General features: G+C 38.3%; 1 protein-coding gene across 1 annotated transcript in view; it reads left to right on the top strand.

The window, feature by feature from the left end:
• Positions 1-4,088: 4,088 nt before the first annotated feature.
• Positions 4,089-21,533, top strand: part of TTC33 (tetratricopeptide repeat domain 33) — a 46,438-nt gene continuing 28,993 nt past the window's right edge. Inside the window, exons 1-2 of the mRNA XM_036741870.1 lie at positions 4,089-4,172; positions 8,760-8,981. Coding sequence (XP_036597765.1) covers positions 8,761-8,981 — 221 coding nt within the window. The 5' untranslated portion in view covers positions 4,089-4,172; position 8,760. The remainder of the gene's footprint in view (positions 4,173-8,759; positions 8,982-21,533) is intronic.

Raw genomic sequence — 21,533 nt, 5'->3', positions numbered from 1 at the left:
ATGTAGAAGTAACAGCTAAAAGTACGGGAGTTAACGAAATTTCCAAAGGCAAAAGGACTGAGAAAACCTTGGAGATGACCTAATTGTGTAGGGTGTGAGGAAGAAGTATAGTCATTTGAAGAAATTCTGAAAGATAGATGATAGAGGTAAGAAGACAGCCTGGAGGAGGCAGTTAAACAGCACAGGCTTCTAAGGAAAAGTGAGTGGTCAACAGTGTTAAATGCTTTGCTGTTTAGTCATTTTTCAGTCATGTCTGACTTTTTGTGACCCCTTTTGGGGGTTTACTTGGTAGAGATACTGGAATGGCTTGCCATTTCCTTCTGTAGCTCATTGTACAGATGAGGAAACTAAGGCAAACAAGATTAAGCGACTTGCCCAGGGTCACACAGCTAGGAAGTGTCTATGGCCTGATTTGAATTCAGGTATTCCTAACTCCAGGCCTGGCATTCAATCCACTAATGATAAGGACTAAGAAATAGCTGCTCAATTTGCAGATTACAAGGTCAGTAATAACCTTTAAGAGGACAATTTCGGCCGAATGGTGGGCATGGAAGGAGAGACATTGTGATGGATGTAAAGCACTTGGCAAACCTTAAAGCATGCTATAATTGCCAGCCATTAGTATTATATCAGCCTCAGTTTCCAAGCCTCCTGTCTGGTGGTGATTTTATTCCTTGAGCCTTCCACAGCATTGCTGAACTCAAGCAATGTTTTAGAGCAATATAGGCATGTGCTGATCGATGCTTAACAACAGGATTGGCAGGCCGTGGTGGGGGAGATGGGGAACTGTATGTGCACACACTTTTAATTATTTAATTATTAATGTAATTTAATTATTATATTGTTAACGCTTTAAACAATTAACAACAACAAAAAAAAAATCCTGATTTGTAGTCCCGTTTCCCCCCCCCTCCATAGATTTCTTAGGTGTAAATGCTGCCCATGAAAATTTAACAAATCACTTGGGTTACAGGAGATTTCAGTACACCTGGCTAGAAGCCAAAATGCTAGGGCTGTTCAGAAATGAATCAGTGATAAGGGAATGCAGACAAGAAACAGAGACTATTCTTTTATACCTTTGACCAATAAAAGAAAGGAAATAGAGCAACAGTTGAACGGAATGGGAGGTTTTTAAATAAGATTTTTTTTTGTATATGTGTAATGGAGGATCTTTTACAAAGAGAATATTTATTTCATAAGGTATAATTACAAATACACAGACTTACTCCTCAGATACTATGGAAGAAGCATAATCCCTCCTTCCTGCTTTTCACCACCTTAGTCTCTGGGGCTGAGAAGAGGATTAGGTTTATAGCTTAATTTTGTTCCCACAGAGCACAGTCCCAGTTCCAAGTTCAAACTCACCTTAGACTTGAGTCCCAGCTATCCTGGCTTCTCAGGCCTTCTATGCCAAGCTGCCTGGCAGCACCATTTCGCCTGCATTCCTGGCTCCAATTCCCAGTCCGGTGGGGATCACCACCAGCACCTGAAAGTGAGGAGAAACAACACAAAGCAGAAATAAACATCCTCAGATCCATTTGTTGGACTGGGGAGAGGTGGGAAAAGGGAGGTAAGTAAGGGAAGGAAATCCTTTCAGTCTCAGTTCAATTTGTGGCCTCCACACTGGGCACGGCAGCTAGGAGTGGCCAAAAACATGGCAGAAAAAAAAATCAATGAGTTTGTCTAACTATTTTTAACTACATTCGATAGCCAATCAAGGAGGCTTCTCATATGACAGGGGACACAGTGAATTGCACACTAGCCAAACTGGGGATTCTTGAAAGGACAGCTGAGATACATGTGAGGGATATGCATATGTCCTGTGACATTCACTAGAACCTTTTGCCTCTATCCTCTTGTAAGCCTCTGCACAATCTTCATGGATCGTCAAAGTGTGCAGGGTTTCAGCTTGTTGCTTGCTAGAATTTTGAAAAGACTAGAATTAGTTCCAATCAGTACTGACATGTCAATGAATGTTGGAGAGTCTAGATATAACCAGAATCTGAATGTACACTTTTCTGTTGGCACCAATAACTTCCTTAGGAAATTTCAAGCTCACCTGTATATACCCAGGAATGGATAGTCTTTTTCATTCAAATCACCAAGTCCAGGCCCTGTCATAGGCTTTAAAGGTATTTTACCTAAATATTTGTCATAAAAAGATTGGAAAATGATGATAACTTAAGATTCACTGTCAAGGACAGCATTGTAGTCCACATTCTCAATTTTTACCATCAACTCTGTATGAAGTCCTATGTTTTCAGGTGGAATAGACCCATAAGAAATTGATGATGTCGTCAATGTGACAGACCTGGAAGCCCAGGGTGACCTCCTCTCTTGACTTTGCTCTGGTTACCCAAAGTTGGGTCAGATTTTAACTACTTCCTGACCAATGCTGCATTCTCTTTGCCAGTACAATATAAGTATGGCCATCTGGTCTACAGTTATAACAAAAGTTTGATCTGTTACTGTGATGATTACTTACAGAGGTTGTCTTATGTTAGGAAATTACTTGAAATCTCTAGAGTAGCAAGCTGGGGATAGGGACATGATGGAGACCACAAGCTCTTCTCATTTGGCTTCTTCCCAGAGTCTTTTCTGACTTCAGCAACCTGAAATGGGATTGACATTGTCCATCTTCCATCTCGAAGTTAGAAGGCAGAAGAGCCTGAAGCAACCATAGAGCCCGAAGATCTCAGAGACCCCAAGGAAGTCTGCAAAGACTGATTTCAGACTGTCTCCTGCTTTCGCCATCTCCTCCTGCCCTCACCCAGGATCAGGGCATTGATCTCCACCAATGAAGAGAAGAAAAAAAAAACAAAGAAATAAATGGCCTACCCTTTTTTTTTTTTTTTTTACAATGGAGGAAATATATTTTGGAGGTTAAATAACTTTGCCTCTGGCCATAAGTTGAGTGAAGGGCAGAGCTAAGATCTTAACCAAGATCCTCTTAATCCAAATTTAGAGTTCCTTTTATGATGCCCTTCTGAATCCCTCCAGTCCGCAGTTTTGCTCATGGGGTGGCATCTTTCTTCTCTGGGCATAGGGGTGTGGTGGGGTGGGGAAGGAGAGATATCTGTGCTGCCTTTTAGAAAAAGCTTACACAATCACACCCGACACGGAGAATTTATTAAGCACCATATGGTAAGCACTGGGGGCAAAGGACAATCTCTGTCTTCAAGCAGTTTACATTTGAATGGGGGAGGCAATAGGCAACACACACACACACACACACACACACACACACACACACACACAGGGCAAGCCATATACAGGATAAATAAGAAAAATTAACAGAGGGGAGGCACAAGAATTAAGAATGGATGGACAAGATCTCCTGTAGAAGATAGGATTTTAGTTGGGACTTAAAGGAAGGGAAAGCCAGTAGGCAGTGATGAGGAGAGAGAGCCTTCCAGGCACTGGGGACAGCCAGAGAAAAGGTGAGGCAAGGTGATGGAGTGTCCTGTTCACAGAACAGCCAGGAGGCCATTGTCACTGAATTGAAGGATTCTTGTTGGGGAGTTAGGGTGTAAGAAGACTGGGAAGGCAGGAGGGACTACGTAATGAAGGGCTTTGAATGCCACAGAGAAGCATTTTGTAATTGCTCCCGGAGGGAATAAGGGAGCTACCGCCGTGTGTTGAGTAAGGTACTGATATCGTCAGACCTGAGTTTTAGGAAAATCACTTTGGTGGCTGAGTGGCGCGTGCCCTGGAGTGAGGAGACAGCCCACAGGCAGGCTACTGCAGTAATTTAGGACAGAGGTGACGAGGGTCTGCGCTAGGATGCGGGCGATGAGAGAGGAAGGAAGGTGGCACATTCTAGAGATATTATGACAGGAGGATGGACAGGGCTTGGCCGTAGAAGGGGCGCACATCGGAACTCTAATCTCCCCCGGATTACCGGAGCCCAAGCGTTGTGCACGAGTCCTACGGAATTTCCGGCTCTGAGCAGCAGAGATCGCGCCCAGGGCGAATTTCCCGCAGCCCCAGCAGAGGCCGCCCTGATGCTCGCAGGCATCGACCTCCGTTTCCTAGGAGACCTCATGACACTTCTAAGGAAACCTCCCCCTCGCTTTTTCAAGAGAGACGGAAGTGCGAACGGAGTCGCTTCCGCTTCCGGTGTACGGGAGTGGCGTGGAACGTAAACACTGGTAGTAGGCAGCTGTCGCCAGGTAACCCGGGGCTCTCGGGGTGGCCTGGGTAGGTTGGGGCGGAGGAGGCCTGGCTTTGGTGAAGAGACATCTCTAGGAGTTGCGGGGAGGGGACCGCAGCCCTATGGGTTGGCCCCCAGGTTGAGCGGGAGGCCGGGATGGCCTTTAGAGGTCGGGGCGCCTTCGCCCCTTGGGAGATGGGAGGAGGGGGAGCGAGCTCTTGTCTCCCCCGCCCTGGGTCTGTGTTGGGGTCCCGGAGGGCGGCTTGGAATATTCCCGGGAGAGTGGCTTCATTTGCTGCGTCCCCGCCACCCCCTTTCTGACGTCCGTGGGCAAGTTTCACACAACCCTCTACCCCTGCCGGCTGTGGGGAGGGGGAAAGTCGCTGAGCCTGTTCTCTGTTTTAAAGGAGTTACGTCATTTCTCGGAGCCCCCACTGACTGCACCTCCGGGGACTGACGGGAGGAGCGGCTTGAGCCGTGTTCCCTGTTCTGGCTTGTGTTTGGGGGTTAAGTAATGTCAGTGATAAGCTGCGCCCCCCAGAGCCTCAGCATTGAATAAAACGTAGCTTATAAATAGACAAAAATAGTCATCCGGCATTAACTTAAGAGTGCCCACTGTGCACTCCGGTAGGGTAGCCCGGGCAAGGACAGACCAGTCAGTAAATGCCTCCTAAGCACCTACTTTGTGCCAGGCTTTGAGGTAGATATTGGAGTTACGAAGAAAGCGCAAAGGACAGGCTCTCCTCTCTCTTACCGTTGTGGTATTTTAGTGGCATTCAGAAGGTCTTGATGTTCATGGTTTCTTCGGAAATCAAGGAAGTATTATTGTGTTATTTTGGGGAAAAAAAAAACTTCATTAACCCAAGTATGAGAGTGGAAAAAAATTATACTATGTCTAGGAATTCTTTTGGTTAAAGCAAAAACTGCTTCGAAAACTAAAAAGTGGTAAAAACAATTAGGAATTGATGTTTCAGTTTCTCTAAATTTACAAGGTTTATAACTTTTTGGAATTCCATTAGAATGTAAGTTTCTTGAGGGCAGGAACTAACGTATGTCCCCATGTATAAGAGCTCCCATGTGTAAGGTGCTGCCATGTATAAGACGCACTTGAATTTAAGCCGAAATTTGGGAAAAAAATGTATGACAAAGTTATTGAACTCAAGTTTTATTCATCTGTTCATAGCTTTCAGGCAACCTTTGGGCAAGTCTGGTGTGTGTACACATGGTTAGTCCATTCTATTTCATGAACCTGAAGCACCAATTGTGTCCTCCTTTGAAATCAGTAACTTCTTTTTCATCAGCAGTTCTTCTCTCCTCATGCTGAGCCATCTTTGTGGACACAGGAATTCCAATTGCCCTTGGGCAATTCAATCGGTATCTTCAATTCCCTCTGTAAATCAGGCCGTTTTGCTGACTTGCCTCTCACTGCCTTCTGCCGTGGCGTTTTCAGTAGGGTTTCTTCTTCCTGTAGCCAGTCTCAGATTGTTTTCTCAGTTGGAGGAGGACCACACTTATGTTCAGCAGCACAATTTCCATTCAACTTTTGCAAACTGGATCACTTGTAACTTGAATTTAGCACTGTGCGAAAATCTTTTCTGAGCTATTTCTGGGCAGAAGTGGCAAAATGTAAGGTAGTAATTATACTGATAACAAATGCAAAACAATGAGCACAAAGACAACAAGCACAAAAAAGGAGGAAATGCAAGGAAAAAAAAATATATACAACCGCTGTAAAAGAGGCACCCAGTTTTAGACCCCAAATTTTTTGAAAAAGGGTGCATCTTATACATGAGGAAATACAGTATTTCATTTTTGTCATGGTATCACCAGTGCTTAACTCCGTGAGAAGTTAGAGGACTTGCCCATAGTCACGGAGCCAGTATGAGTCAGAGAAGGGACTTGAACCCTATCTTCATGGTTTGGAGGCCAGCACTCAAAACATTACACCATGCTGCCAGGTAATTAATAAAAGCTTATTGGTTAAAGATCTATACTGCCTACCTTTTCCATCCTAATCTGCTATTTCCCAAACATGCTTTATATTTTTAGCTTTATTATTCATATATATATATATACACATATATAATATATATATGCATATGTATATTTTAAAAAATAATTCATTAATATCTTTCCTTGTACCTGGAAAGCCCCAGTCCCCTATTGTATCAGATATGCTCTCCATCTCCAGAGAGAGAACTGGTGAGCTTTACCTGTCCTTTTCCACTGGGGAAAAAAAATTCTTGTAACAAATATGAATAGTCAAACAAATTCCTATGTTAGCCATATCCAAAAATATGTGTTTTATTCTGCATTTTTAGTCTATCACCTCTGTATGTTTATTGAAATTCTGTCATTCAAGGTCTGTTGTTTTTTTTATGTGTTTCCTGATGATAGCAGCAAATTTTTCCTTTCCATACAGCTGTTGTAAAATTCTTAAAACACTTATTATCCAAATCAGTCATATGGAACTTATATATTCTTTGTATTATACTGATTTGTGCATTTCTAATATCCTCTAGATTGTAAACTTCTGACATCCTCCAAAAGAGGCACCTAATATTTATCGTTGAGTGAAAAGTAACAGTGGGGTAGAAGGTTAGACTAAGCAAATTTGAGAACCTTTTAGAATCCTGAGATTTTATATAGTTATTCTATTTGTTTTTTAGAATTAATTTATCCTTTCCAGGGTGGCTGTACTGGGAAGATGTTAATCCATAGAAGCTATTTTGAAAAATCTGACTTTAACTGACGTGAAAATTTTCTGTGGTCAGAATACGTAAGGCTGTGTTTGAAGAACATTAGAGCTTATTCAACCTGTAATTTTGCTAGTCTGTTACATATTTCTTAGGAATGAGCATACCACTTTTAAAAAAATAACTTATTTTTAGTTTTCAGCATTCACTTCCATAAGATTTTGAGTTTTAAATTTTCTCCCTCTCCCTGCTCTCTACCCTCCCCAAGATGGCATGCAATCTGATAAAAGCTCTACTTATACATTCATATTAAACATTTTTACATTAGTCACGATGTAAAGAAGAATTAGAACTAATGAGAGGAACCATGAGAAAGAAGAAACAAAACAACAAAAGAAAAGGAGAGCAAATAGTATATTTCAATCTGCATTCAGACCGAAAAGTTTTATCTCTGGATGTGGATAGCATTTTCCATCATGAGTCTTTTGGAGTTGTCTTAGATCATTGCATTGCTGAGAAAGACTAAGTCTATCGAAGTCAGTCATTGTACAACATGGCTGTTGCTGTGTACAATGTTCTCCTGGTTCTGCTCGTTTCACCCAGCATCAGTTCATTTAAGTCTTTCCAGGTTTTTCTGAAGTCTGCCTGCTCATCATTTCTTGTAGCATAATAGTATTCCATTATATTCATATACCACAGCTTGCTCAGCCATTAGCCAATTGATGGACATCTCCTCAATTTCCAATTATTTGCTACCACAAAAAGAGCTACATGCAGCTTTTATAAATGCAGAAGTAAAACACTAATCTCTCAGCTTACATTTTCTTTGAATGCGGGCCTACTTTTAATATTATCAGATTTATTTTGTTTAATTAAAATCAAAATTATGTTATTAGGAATATAATAAATAACTTATTCATTTGGGTTTTACTTGGTTCTGGTACTGCCACCTCCCTGCTTTGCAGAGGTGGAGGCTGTGGGTGTGGGATTTTGCATATACTGTCAGATATGGTTGATTTATTAAACTGGTCTTTTCTCTTTTTAAATCTTTGTTATAAGTAAGGAATAGCTTGCTAAACGGGGAAGGAAACAAAGACATATTCAATAAAAACAAAAGATAATAAAAATGACGTTAAAATAATCCGTATGCTGTTCTTCATACATGAAGATGGCACTACCGATCTACAGTCGGTAAAGGATGCATTCATGAATTACTTTTCTAAGAGTATTGTTATAGTTACATGGATCCAGTTATATACTCTTTCCGTAGGTATGACCAGTAATACCTATTTGTGAATCAGCCGTCTGGGAGTGAATGGAACTCTGGCTGTGAAATGAGCTGTTACTTTAAGGGCCAGTTGTTGGCCCTTGTTGGCACATTGTAGAGGGCCAAGAGATCTCTAGGAATCAATCAGTGTTTTACCTTAGGGGTTCCAAATCTTGTCAAGTTTTTAGCATCAAATCTAATAGTAACTCACTTGATCTTAGGATCACAGTTCATGTGGCATGTTTTGTTGGGTTGAATAAAGAAGAAAAATGATAGCATTTGTTACGCATGTGAATTCTCAGACCCCTTACAATAGCTCAGTGCCTCTTTAAGAGTCCTCATCCAACAGACTGGGAAGCACCGTCTTACCTCATAGGTTTCCAAACTAGTTGCTCTTGCCTAGCACAGTCTCTACTCTTTTTTATAGATTCTCATCAGGGAAATGTAGCAGGCAGATCTTTTTCTGCTGTCTGTTTAGGGGTTTTATTGTCAGATTTTAATATTCTTACACATAGTCCTCCTCCATTCCTCCTACTGTTCCTCATTATTGAAGACATCACTCTCAGCAAGTCCTTTGCCACCATTCCAGGCAGTCTTAAAGTTGGTGGGAAATGATTAAAATTGGTCATCTATAATTTTCCAGAATGGCTTCCTTTGGATGGAAGAGGAAAATTGGTGAAAAGGTCTCAAAAGTCACATCCCAGCAGTTTGAAGCTGAAGCTGCTGATGAGAAGGGCGTAGTGGAGAATGACGATGTTAACTGGCTTCATGCAATTAAACGAAAGAAAGCAATTCTCCTAGAAGATTGTGCAGAGAAGAGTAAACGGCTAAAGGATGAAGGTGCAGTTTTGGCAGAGAACAGGAGGTATGGTACCTATTTTTCCATGTCAGGCAATGGAGTTTGTTTAATTTTCTGACTGTGTAGTCATTAGATGAAGATTTGTATATTCACACATTTTAAATTTATAAGGTAAATAATAGGTTGCCAAGGTGAACCTTCCTATGGCTAGTATAGAAAAATTTTAATTTTGATTATATTATTTCACAGGTTCAGAGCTATTCCTCGGTTTTGCTTTGCCACCTAATGTGGCTTCATCTAAAAAGGCAGCTATGCTAGATGAAGCACATCACACTTACTTCTCCTGGAATGCTTGATGACTTCTGGAAACTTTCTTATGGCATTAACAACTTTGAATCAGTACTAGGCAAGTTAGGCATTCTCTATAGTAGCTTTAGGGGTATATAATCTCGTTATAACCCTTTTCCCTGTCCAAGGCATCCCCAGTTGGGAGGTTCAGTTGTAGCATTCCTCTAAGAGTTCTAATCTACTCCTTGAAATTTTTGACGTCGTAATTAAAAAAAAAACTTTAGCAGCATAGGGAATCAAATTATATATTTTCTTTAGGGCAGGGATAGGCAACTTTTAGACAGTGGTACAATGGAGTTGCATCTGGGATAGCTTTTAGGGGCCCACTGCCACTGTAAGTATCTTTTGTCTTTTCTTTCTTCCTTTCTTCTTTGAATCTTCTTTTATTCTCCTGTCTGATTTCTTTTTCCTTTCTCATTTTGTCCTGATTCTTGCCTGTTCCACCGTGGCCATTATTTGGCCTCACCGATGACTATAGCTCTAAATGTCCTAATCTGTGAAAAGATTAGATTGTACTAAGTATATCTTAAGGACCTTTCCAACTCTAGACTTCTTTGCTCCTATGTAGTTTGTCCCAGAGAACTTGCTATCCCCAGGTATAAGAGACCCTTTGCATTTCATCCAAGACTTCATTCAAAAATAGACTCTTTAGTGTGTAGTTGATGGCTAAAGAGCACGGGATACTAATTATATCTTCGTTCATAGGTTCTTTGAGGAGCTTCTGAATTTGAACTGGGAAACTCAATAGCCTAATAACAGCATTTCCAGATGGCTGTTGGGGAGTAGCTAGATCATCATCTAATGATTGAAATATTTTTGCTTTCTGTAACTAGAGGATACAGGGTGAAGAGGAGTAACAGAAGTATGTATGTGTGTGTGTGTGTGTGTGTGTGTGTGTATGCATATGTGTATGTATAAACACCTACTTACATGTGTATACACACTTAAAGGGCAGCTAGGTAATGCAGTAGAGGGTTTGCAGGGCCTAGATAGGAAGATTCATCTCCCTGAGCTCAAATCCGGCCTCAGACACTAGCTCTGTGACCCTGGGCAAGTCACTTAGCCATGTTTGCCTCAGTTTTCTCATCTGTAAAATGAGCTGGAGAAGGAAATGGCAAACCACTTCATATCTTTGCCCAGAAAACCCCAAATGGGGTCATGAAGGGTCGGACACCACCAAAACAACTGAACAGCAACAATGATACACACACAATCTTGCTACCAGAGTAGCCCGCAGGACTTCGGTTTTACTTTGAATTATCTAGCCAAAATTCTAAGTTTTAAGTAAATTTTAGTAAATGATCCCTATTCTAAGAGTTTATGCTATTCACTTTTGTTAGTGATCTCTACATTATCGTTTTATTTTAATGATTAAAAAAAAGCAAGGAAGAAGTTACTGTCCATGGTACAGCTAATGGGAAGAGTTTAAGATGTAGTATCACATGCTTATAATCACTGCTACTACAGGCTTAGCTTGGTGGATCTCTTGAGCTTGGGAGTTTTGAGAGCTAAACTAATCAAGTCTGGTATCAGTATAGTGGGAGCAAGAGGCCACCAGGGTGTCAAAAGAGTGATGAATTGGTCCACGTTGGAAATTGAGCAGATCAGAACTCCTGTGCTAGTCAGTAGTATTGAGCTCATGACTAACCACTGTGCTTCACCTGGGAGACCTAGTCTTAAGAAAAAAAGATCTAAGGTGTATATTTTTATTGTTTTCTAAGGGTGCTACTTTTGTGCTTTGTTAATTTTTATCAAGTACAAAATATATAACAATTTTGATTTTTTTTTAAACTATTTTAGAGCTTTTCCTCTTTTTACAATGCATTTTTTTTTAAAATTAAAGAATAGAAGGAGGTAGAAAAGGAATTATGATAGTGGAAACAAGGCAAAATATTAACCAGAAGTTTTATTATTGAGGCAAGTTTTTAAGAATTGCACCCCTCCCCCCATTGTAAGCTATAATTTGGACTTCCTTCCACATTGGCAGTCTCATATCTCCTGCCTCTCCCCGCCTCCCCATTCCCAGACCTAGATCTCTTAGACCTAGACCTCTGGTGTTTCATTTGTTTCAAATAAACTAAGGAGGTGGAGTATATGGAATTTTTGCCATCTTCAGTCTTCCTTATTATTTCCAATAACCCTTTAGTACCTTCTATTTTTGTAATTTCTGCTGCCAGTGGAAGAATTGGAGAGTATTTATTTGTTCCCTATTGCAGTTCCAATTGCAACCTCTGTGTTTAGTCTGGTAATTCCTGTTACCTTCAACCTGTTCTCCGAGTTATCTGATAGGATTGCCATGTATCTCAAATCTCTTTAATGTGGTGAATCGTAGAATCAGAATGTCAGAACTAGGAGGGAGCTACAAGATTAGATGGTAGAATATCCTTCTCTTTTCCCCCATTTTATAAAAAAAAGGCACAGAGATGTGAACTGACTTGCGCAAGGTCATATAGTTTGTAATGGAACTAAGTCTAGTATCCTAGTCTCCCAATTTCCAGTCTTCTGCAACTCTGTCTATAGTGGTACTGGTGAGTATGGCTGTGGGATATGTGTAGTTTGGGAACAAGAATATCAGTGTGTAAGATTAGGTGACGTGTGATTGAATAAGTCAATTTCTAAATTATTGGCACCTATTGTTTCTGTAAGAAATACAAAAGATGTATAAGTCATGGTCCTTACCATAAATGAGTTTGTGATTTAGCAAATATATGCATAGAATACAATTATAAAGCATGGTAGTACATAATCAAGTATAGATGGTGGAAATCAACCACTCTGGAGACATCACAATTGAATTGGTAAGTGGCGGCTTCAGGCTTTGCAGCCGTAATATGTTATACATAGAAGAGAAGTTCTATGGTTAGAATTTGGAAGGTATATGTGAATGCTGGGCTACCCTGAGAGCAGCTTCTGGCTAGTAGACATGTTTTGTGCTGTGTTTTATGATGTCCTTTGGACATCTATCCTCCCATGATCCCACTCTATTTATTCTACTGAAGAAATGTATGAGATAATGAGAGTGTAGAGAGGTTAGTAATGGAGGGAGTAGAGTTAGAATATTGAATGAGTTGATGAGTCAAAGAAGATTCTGAGTAACAGGAAGTGAAGAGAGGAGAAGAAAAAAAAATTAAGTCTGTCTTTGCTCTCTTAATGGGCTGTGAGGATTATGCTGCTGTTCTTAGCATAATTCTGCCTTTCATTGCATTTTCACTGCTACCTTTAATGTTATATAACATCAACATGATGGTATGTTTAGGAGACTTACTGGTAAATATTTGATGAAAGAGGGTTGGCTTATCTTCATGGCTGACTCACATATTCCAACTGCTGTTGTGGCTATTAGAAACTGAGCTAATTCATGTCCTTGCATGTTCATGATGCTTGGCATCTATTGAAAACAGGGATATGATCTGTACCATTAGTTTCATTGGTATAGAAAATTCCCTGGATGAAGAAACACCTTCTTCCAGTATGGGTTGATGCCTTCTCTACAACTTATTTTCCTAGAGAGTTTCCGGGGGTACAGAGAACTTTAGCACAGAGAGCCCAGAATAACAGCCCATGTATGTCAAGTGCGAGACTTGAACTCATGTCCTCCTGGTTCCAAGGTCCAGTCTCTAGCACGACACCTAGCTGCCTTTCCTGATAACAAAATTTCTTTGAAAAAAAACATCCTTTGAGAGACTAAGAAAATTGTAACATTACTGCATTAATCATTTGTGGATTATAGTGCTAGAAGCATCATAGATGTTGAGGAATTTTTGTTTTTTTGTCCCCGTTTTAATTTTTGATTTAGGAGACAATCTTTTGTAACATTCTAATATAAACAGAAAACAAATTCTTAGTTCAAATGTTATCAAAAAAAGAATAAACAGAAACTCCTGGGTTAATATGTTATAGATTATGAATTAACAGTCTAATACAAAAACATTCCTTCTATAGGACTTTACAGAGTTGGCTGTTATGTCTTGAGCACAAAAAAGGTTAACTGTAAATTTCCACATTTATGAAATCACTTTCTAAATGTCCACAAAACAGAACTTTAGGAATTTTTGTAAGTGCCATTTAATAACTTACTGTCATTGTTCTTTTTCTGAACTGCAGAAGAGGGAAGAAGGAAAAGGCAAATTAGTCATTACTGTGATGACCCCCGAATTTCCTGTGTGTAGTTGTCAGAAAATGCAGCCATATAGATAAACAAGATATGTACTACCTGCCCACATAGTCCCCAAATATTGTTAATTTAATGAAAAATGAGTCAGAGCTCTTGTTTGACGTCAAATGGAGAAAATAACCAGATGTTTAACTGATTTTTTCAACTATTTGTTTTGACATAATGTATACATGGCTTCATAGAATAACTAAACATTAATTAGAGGTTAGTAGAATAGACTAGTTTGGCTGCTGTCAGACAAACAAAAGTTGAAATAATTGTCTGAAAATAGATAAATGTAGTCATCAAAGCAGGAAAGAAATACTTACCTTGTTACAAAGTTATGTAAATTGGAAGAATGAGGTTCAATTAAGAAAATAAATTTTTAGGTTAAGAGGGGAATATTCTATTTTAATTAGGCCACATTATAAACTAGATTCTGAAGGAAAAGCAAGAGAAGCTACATTCTTTAAGGTATTTCATGAGAAACAACTTTTTCCTGACTTCACAAATTAGTGAATTGTATAGAAATAGAAAAAAATGGAAAAACATTAGTGGTAGTCTTAATATTTGCATATTTATAGATATATTATTTTTCATTTCAGAGGTAGGACATAAAACAAAAAAAATGCATCTGAAAACATATAAACATTAAGAAAAACCAAGAAAATGTGACTCCATCTTTCTCTAAGTTCATGACTCTTATACACACTCACTATGTGAGCTGGGGAAAATATCTCAACCTTTAAGTGCTGTAGGCAAATCTCTAAGGCAACAGATGACAAAGAAGGGGCTAACCTGCATTGGTAGATGGAATTTTCTCATGTGGCAGTTCCCTCTATAGCTATGGAATACTTAGAATTGAACCTTAGCCAAAATCTAAGATTACTCTAGAGTAGAGAGTTTGTGATCTGGAGCAGAGTGGTTGGTTAATTGTTGTGGATGTGGAGGTAGAGATAAATAGCCAAAATGGACCAGTTTCTGCCTTGGGCTGATAGAAAAAAAGACATCTTAAAGGGAAAGGGAATCATCTTCTATATGCTTGAGATCCAGCATTCAAAATAAAAACAAATAAGACTTTTCTAAATTTTGTAATTTAAAAAAGTTTTAGTTATGAATATGATAGCCATGTTGCTTTCTGTAATTTTTCATTGAAAGAATACAATGTTTCGGTTTTGTTATGGGTTAAATAGAGACATTTTGGGGCTGTTTTGGAAACTTAACCACCATTTATAATACTGCTTTCATGGGAAAGTTGTTTCCAAGTTCCAGTGATGTTATTTATTCTAAAAATTGTAAAAATTTGTTTTCAATTAACTAGTAGTAATTCACATAAAATTATGTATCAGCAGGAGTTTCTATTTTCATTAGTATATTTGTAATTGTGCAGAAAATAAAATCAAGGAGATAATCAACATTAGCATATTTCTAATTATGGGGAAGGCGTAACAATGTTAGAAGTTATCATTACCTCTGTATTAGACTAGGCTGAAATGAATTATTTGAAACTACTATCTGGAACATTCTTTAGCATAAAACATGAAAAACCTGTTCATTGAAACACTTAGTGTCTGAAATTCAATAGAGTAGGCAGGGTGTCACCATTACTTCCATTTGAACATTTAGTGCAAAACTATCATAAGAATCAATGTTATATTGAAAAGCAAATTAAAATAAATTGAAAATAACTAGTTGAATGAATGCAACTTTTTTCCCTACATACATGCACTATTCCCCTCAGATGTTTAACTGATTTTTGGTTTACTTATTTGGGAATTAACTTACTGTGACAAATCTATGATTTAAATAGTAGTTAATTTGTTACAACAAATGGTAAGAAAAATACATATAATCTGCCTACTTTGTATTTACAACCTACCTTGTAGGGTTGTGCAAAAAGCACTTTGTAAATTGTAAAGTGCCATAAAAAATCTGAATTGTTTTAATCTCTATTCTGGATATTACAGTAGTATGGGCTTACACAACTTGTGGCCCTCAGGCTGCTTGCAGCATGCCAAAGGATTTTGGGAGGCACGCGAAAAATGTAGAGGAAAACATCTTTTGTATGTAGAGGAAATGTGGACTGCAAGTTGTGCAGGCCTACAATAGTAGGAAGTCAATGCTTTTATAGTTTACAGAGCACTCTCATATGGGTCTGGCACCTTCTGTTACACTGATGCACTCCGGGGGGCACTGGAGTACTCCAAGGGTGCCAGTGTGTTCCCATCCCAACCCTTTTTCCAGTGTCAGCAGACCTTTTTGTCTCCCTATGCCAAGTTGGGCCTGACAAAGAATTCATTTTAACGTTTTCTGGATTTTCCCATTAGGATTTGAGCTGGTGTATTTTTTTTAGGCCTGTTAAAAGTTTGAGTTTTTGTGGAAGGGAGCCTGACTGCATTGCTTCCTACTGCTCCATCATCCGGGCTTCTTGTATTTTAAAAAGGGTATCCTGAAGACTGAAAAGTCTAGGGAACCTAGGTAGTTAATTTATTGTGCTAGAATTCCAGACATCATGGCAGGGCAGAGAGACCTACAAAGCATCTTTTAAATTACACTGCAGATAGTTTGCCTATGCATAAGGCTCAATCCCAGTTCTAGTTGTTGTTGCCTTTTTGAATATTTTGTACATTCTATGTCAAAATAAAATTTGACATTCTTCAGTATGTCAGTACTTCAATAACTTTCTAGTATAATATCTACATTATATTTTCCTTATAGTCTAGGTTATTATAGGCACTTATAAATTAATAACTAGTGAGTAGGATCTCTTGATATTTTTTTGACTTAAAAAAATGACAAGAGAAATGAATGGAGAGGTATCATAAGTACCTGAATTCAAAATGGAGTTGAAAGTATGACCTGTTTTTGAAAGAAAATTGCAGCAAGTAACAGGATTTGCTAATTGATTTAAAATTTTTTTAGTTTAACTTTTTCTTGTACTTAAAGGTGATTTTTAAAAAAATTATGCTCTCTTTTGTGATTTCTAAAACTAATTTGATCTAAAATTTTCATATAATCCTAATTATCTTTAAATTATACATGTTTTTGTTTAATATTTTATTTAATAACTAGTTGAATGAATGCAGCTTTTTCCCCTACGTGCATTCACTATTCCCCTCACACCAAGAAAAAGGATATGGTTTACTTCTTGGGGAATAAACAACTTTTTTTGTGGGGGGGAAGGCAAGGCAATTGGGGTTAAGTGACTTGCCCAAGGTCACACAGCAAGTCCTCTTGATTTGGTCCTCTACTCACTGTGCCACCTAGCTGCCCCTGAATAAACAACTTTTTCGTGAAAGTAAAATTTCAAATTTATTTAATCTTATAGGTCATTTAATTCTATTTAAGGGACAGCTTTTAAAACTATCTCTGAATAGTTTAAAGATTTTCTTTTAAAGATGATACTTTGTATTGTTTTTCCTTCACAGAAAGGGATCAAGAATTTTTTGGTCCATTCTAAAATTTTTGAAACCATAGTCTGAATGTAGTGCACACTTTGCTCCCCAATCTGAATTCTCTAAGTTCATGTTCTACAAACATTTGTTAGCACATATTACTCTGCCAGTTTCTGGGGATACAAAAATGAAAAATGACAGAGCTCTTATTTTTATGGGGATTACAGTCTTGTTTGATATTTTGGTAGCTAACAGATAAAGACTAGGGTAGGAAAAAGCCAGAGAACAGGGTTGATTCAGGCTCAGGTTAGAAGGAGACGTTCCATTAAGGGCACTTTACCTTACCACTTTCATGGTTAGTATATGTTATTTTGAAAAATGCCATCGGATACGAAAGAGACAAGACAAAAAGAGAAATAGGATTCTTTTATCTTAAAAATGAACACCAAATACTTGTAAGGCAGATACTAATGGAAAAATAACCAGAAGGATGATAATGAAAATATCAGCAGAATCAGCAGCGTTAGCAGTGGAATCAAGAATGAAAGGATCCCAGGAGTTTGGGCTTACATTAGACATGTATAAGGCTGTTTAAAAGAAAACAAAACAAAAACCTGCAGTAAATGCTAGTTAAGGTCGGACATCTGGAAGGAACGACGGAGTAATGTTTAGGGAGAAGCTCCAAGAATGCTTTCAAGCCTAATGACAGTGGAAGGAAAGTAGAATGTGACTTGAATGTACCTAATGATCTGTGTACAGACATAGCAGGTAGGCTTGGATCATTTGTCTACATTAAGCATGTTCCCCATATCTTCTAGCTAAAGCCGTGTATGCTCGTTAAAGTACTTAGATACATGTACGTTTTCTTTAAGGGGCATTGTAACGTCAGAAGGCCACAGCAATGGAGAAGGAGTCGGGAGCTAACAGTTGGGGACAGTTAGCTGTGTTTCAGAAATAACTCTACCACACAAATATGATAAAGTGCATAGGAGAAGCCAAACATTGCATGAAAGATCAGGGTAGGAAGAGATCACTTCTCAGGGGTGGGTTGGGGGATCAGAGAAATCAATCATCATGGCATTTGAGCTGAGCCTTAAGGAAGGACCAGAATTAAAAATATAAAAAACCTTATGACATACTGTGTTCTCAGTGGAAAAACAGTTAAGTACTTCTTGTTCTTTCTAGAAGTAACAGAGCCAGTACAACTGATTCTCTCCCTCCTTCTCTCTTGCTGTAGGAGCCTGTACCTGACACCCCTGCTGTTGGTGCTGCAAAGTAAGGAAAGAGATCTCTCGCATTTCCTTTCAGTGAGATCTCATTTTAGAGGTGTGACCTATGTTCTGGAATAGCCTATATTTTGATCAATGTTGTAATTCAGTTTTTTTCAGTTTTCACTCATCTTCAAAGTCAAAGTCTTTGTTATTTTTATTTTGAATTCATTTAAGTTACAAATTGTGTGAAATTTATACTATTTATTTCGTAATGTGTTAAAACTGGTAGAGACCTTAGAGATCATCTAGTGTAATCCCCTTATTTTATAGATGAAGAAACAAAGGTGGTTTGGTCTTTTTCAGATAGCTGTTTTCTATTTGAGGGACATAAGCACTACATAATCTACATATCTGGTTTAATTTGGGGACAAAAAATTTGGTGTCTTATTGACTAACTTTGAATTTTAATTCACTACTTTGGAAGGGAGATGATTTTTGCTAAAACAAAATACTTTTCATAGAAAAACTCATTTGGCTGATTCTTACCGTAGCAACAGTGAACCATGAAAAAGTACTTTCAGTATCATATTTCCATAATAGCCACTGCATAATTAAAAAAGTAAACAAAACATCTTTCAAATATTGCTCTAATGTTGTACAAAAGAAATCCATCTGTAAGATGCAGAATATAAAAATGAGTCAGTAAGAAGGCCATTTACCATCAAATTTCATTAATAAACTTACCAAATGATGGAATAAAAAATAAAAATGAACTCCTAGAAAGGCGTTGACAGCAAACTCGGAAACAGCTAAGTAAGACTATTTGAAATCTGAAAATATTTAGTAGAAGGAAATGGGATGCTGGACCTTTACTGTTTTCCTGTAAATTTAACTGGATGATAGCTTTAAATTTTGTTTTCATAATTTGCAGTTTGTAACTCATTGAACAAGGAATATGGCTTGCGAACTTCTTGCTTAGCTATCCTCGGCAATATTAGAATCATCAATTGACATCTGATTGATTACCTTCTAGCTACTCTGAATGGGAAGGAGGGATAATAATGTTCCTTTCCCCCACTTGACTTCTGTAAGTCAAGTCAGTTGATTATGTGACTGGGATGAAAAAGCGGCTTTTTATTTAAAAAGAGAATTGGACCTTCTCAGTCCAAAGCTAATCTGCCCCTAAAAGGGCCAGCATCCTTTGGGGTGGCAGAGAGCTGGAACTGAAAGAGTGATTATGTATTCAAACCTCAGGCAAACTCACACCTACTGAGGAGCAAGTGAGAAGCACTGAGCCATGTAGGGTTTCTGCTATGCTCTTCATCTCTTTTCTTTTCTCTGGTGGCTGGTTAAAGTTACAGTACTCTTTCTCTGTAGCAGAAGAATACCCAGGCACCCCTCTACTTTATGTTCTCTAGCAACCTTTTTTAAAATAATTTTTTCAATCAATAAAAATCTACCTTCTCTTCCTTCAACTTCCCCTCTCCACTTGAGAAAGAAAGGAAAACAAAACCTTTTACAAGCATGTATAGTCAAGCAAAACAAATTCCCCTATTGGCCACGCATGTCCAAAAATGAAAAAATTTGCTTCATTGGCCAAAGTTCCTAAGTTTTTCAAAGTTATTTTACGCTATTGTTGTCATTGCATAAACTATTCTTCTGATCCTGTTCTGCTCACCTCACTCTATATCTATCCAAGTTTTGCTAGGTGTTTTTGAAACTATCTCCTTCATCGTTTCTTATAGCACACTAATACTCCAACACATGTATATACCATAACTGGTTTAGCTGTTCTCTAATTGGTGGGCACCACCTCAGTTTACAGTTCTTTGCCAGGACAGTAACAGCTGCTGTAAATACTTTTGCATATCTTTTGTTAGAGCTTTTTTTCCTTAGGATTAATGTCTTCCTTAATCTTCCTTACTTCTTATTTCCTCTTCTCCTTTCTCCTCTTCCTCCTTCTTTCCCTCTTGAGTGAAATGTATTTCTGAACTTAAGAGAAATGAGTGTGTAATTTTTTCTCCCTCGACCAGTTCATATGAGAGTGAGGATCAAGTGTTAAGCTGTTGCCTCCTTCCTCTGTCTTTACTTAGACTTCTTGTGCATTCTGATTATGTGGATAATTTCCTCATCCTTCTTTTTCTTCTTTCCTAACCTCATTCCCTTTGCCCTCTATTAATTCCTTTTCCCCTCCCTTTCTATTCTTCTTATAAGATCATCAAAATATAAGAGAACTAATTCCAGATGCTCTATCTAATTGATTACCTCTAATGATGACGGGGAACACATGTTTCATCTTTCTCATAAGAATGTAAACTGTTTATCCTTTTTAAATTCAGTATGATGTTTCTCTTGACTACTATGTTTGTACTTCAGAGTTTCTGTGCAGCTCTGGGTCTTTTCATCAGGATGCTTTTAAGTCCTATATTCATTAAAAATCAATTGTTTTTGCATGTAGGAGTATACTCAGCTTTTCTTGTGATTCCTTAGAACTTGAATTCTTTCTAGCTGCTGGTAGTATTTTTTTTTATTTAAGCTAGAACCTCTTGATTTTGGTTGTACCATTCCTGGGAATTTTCATTTTGGGGGTTTCTTTCAGGATGTAGCCAATGGATTATTTCTATTCTCACTCTTTTCTTTGATTCTGAGATAATCTGGGCAATTTTCTTTTGTGATTTCTTGAAATATGATATCTAGGCTCATTTTTTGGTCTTGGCTTTTGAGTATTCCATTAATTTTTAAATTATCTCTCCTTGATCTGTTTGCCAAGTTAGTTGTTTTTGCACTGAGATACCTTGTCTTTTCTTCCATTTTCCTCCCAGTCTTTTGCCTTTGTTTTAATATTTCCTCTTGTCAAATGGAGTCGTTAGCTTCTATTGCGTTCATTTTAATTTTTAGGGAGTTTGTTGTTTAGTCAGTATTTTGTATCTCATGCCAAACTAAATTTCCTTTCCAATTCATTCTTTTCTAACTTGTTTCTTTAACATTTTTTCTTTCCAATGTTCTCATTTCATTTATAAAATTATTTTAAAACTCTTTTTGAAATTCTTCTTTCATCTCTTCTGGGAATTGTAGTTAAACTTGGGACCAAGCTGTGTCTATTCTTGAGGCTTTGCTTATAGATGTTTGGAGTCATTTTCTTTTTTTCAGTTTGTGTCTCAAGCGTCCCTGACACCACACTAGCATTTTATGATGTCTTTGGTTGTTTGTTTGCTTACTCCAACTTCAGACCTCATATTAGGTTGGACTCTGCACATTTCTAGAGGGGATGTCTGGGCTGGGCCTGCTGCTTTTTTCTTGGCCTATTAAATGTGTTATTCTAGGATTTCAGGCACAATCCAGGCTGAGAACCTGCAAACTTTCAGGGCTCCCAAAGTGGTCTGTTCTAGGGCAAAGGCTTGTGGCTGCCCTCCTGATCTGAGCTCTGTGTATTTCTGACCAGCAGTTTCTGTGGGTCTGTGCTGCATGCCTGAGGACTTACTCCTGGTTAATGTTCCAGTAGATTGCTGCT

The sequence above is a fragment of the Trichosurus vulpecula genome, chromosome 1, assembly GCF_011100635.1.
Source record: "Trichosurus vulpecula isolate mTriVul1 chromosome 1, mTriVul1.pri, whole genome shotgun sequence".
NCBI classification, from domain to species: domain Eukaryota; kingdom Metazoa; phylum Chordata; class Mammalia; order Diprotodontia; family Phalangeridae; genus Trichosurus; species Trichosurus vulpecula.
The sequence above is the reverse complement of the archived record's forward strand: the minus strand, read 5'-3'. Positions and strand labels throughout refer to the sequence as shown.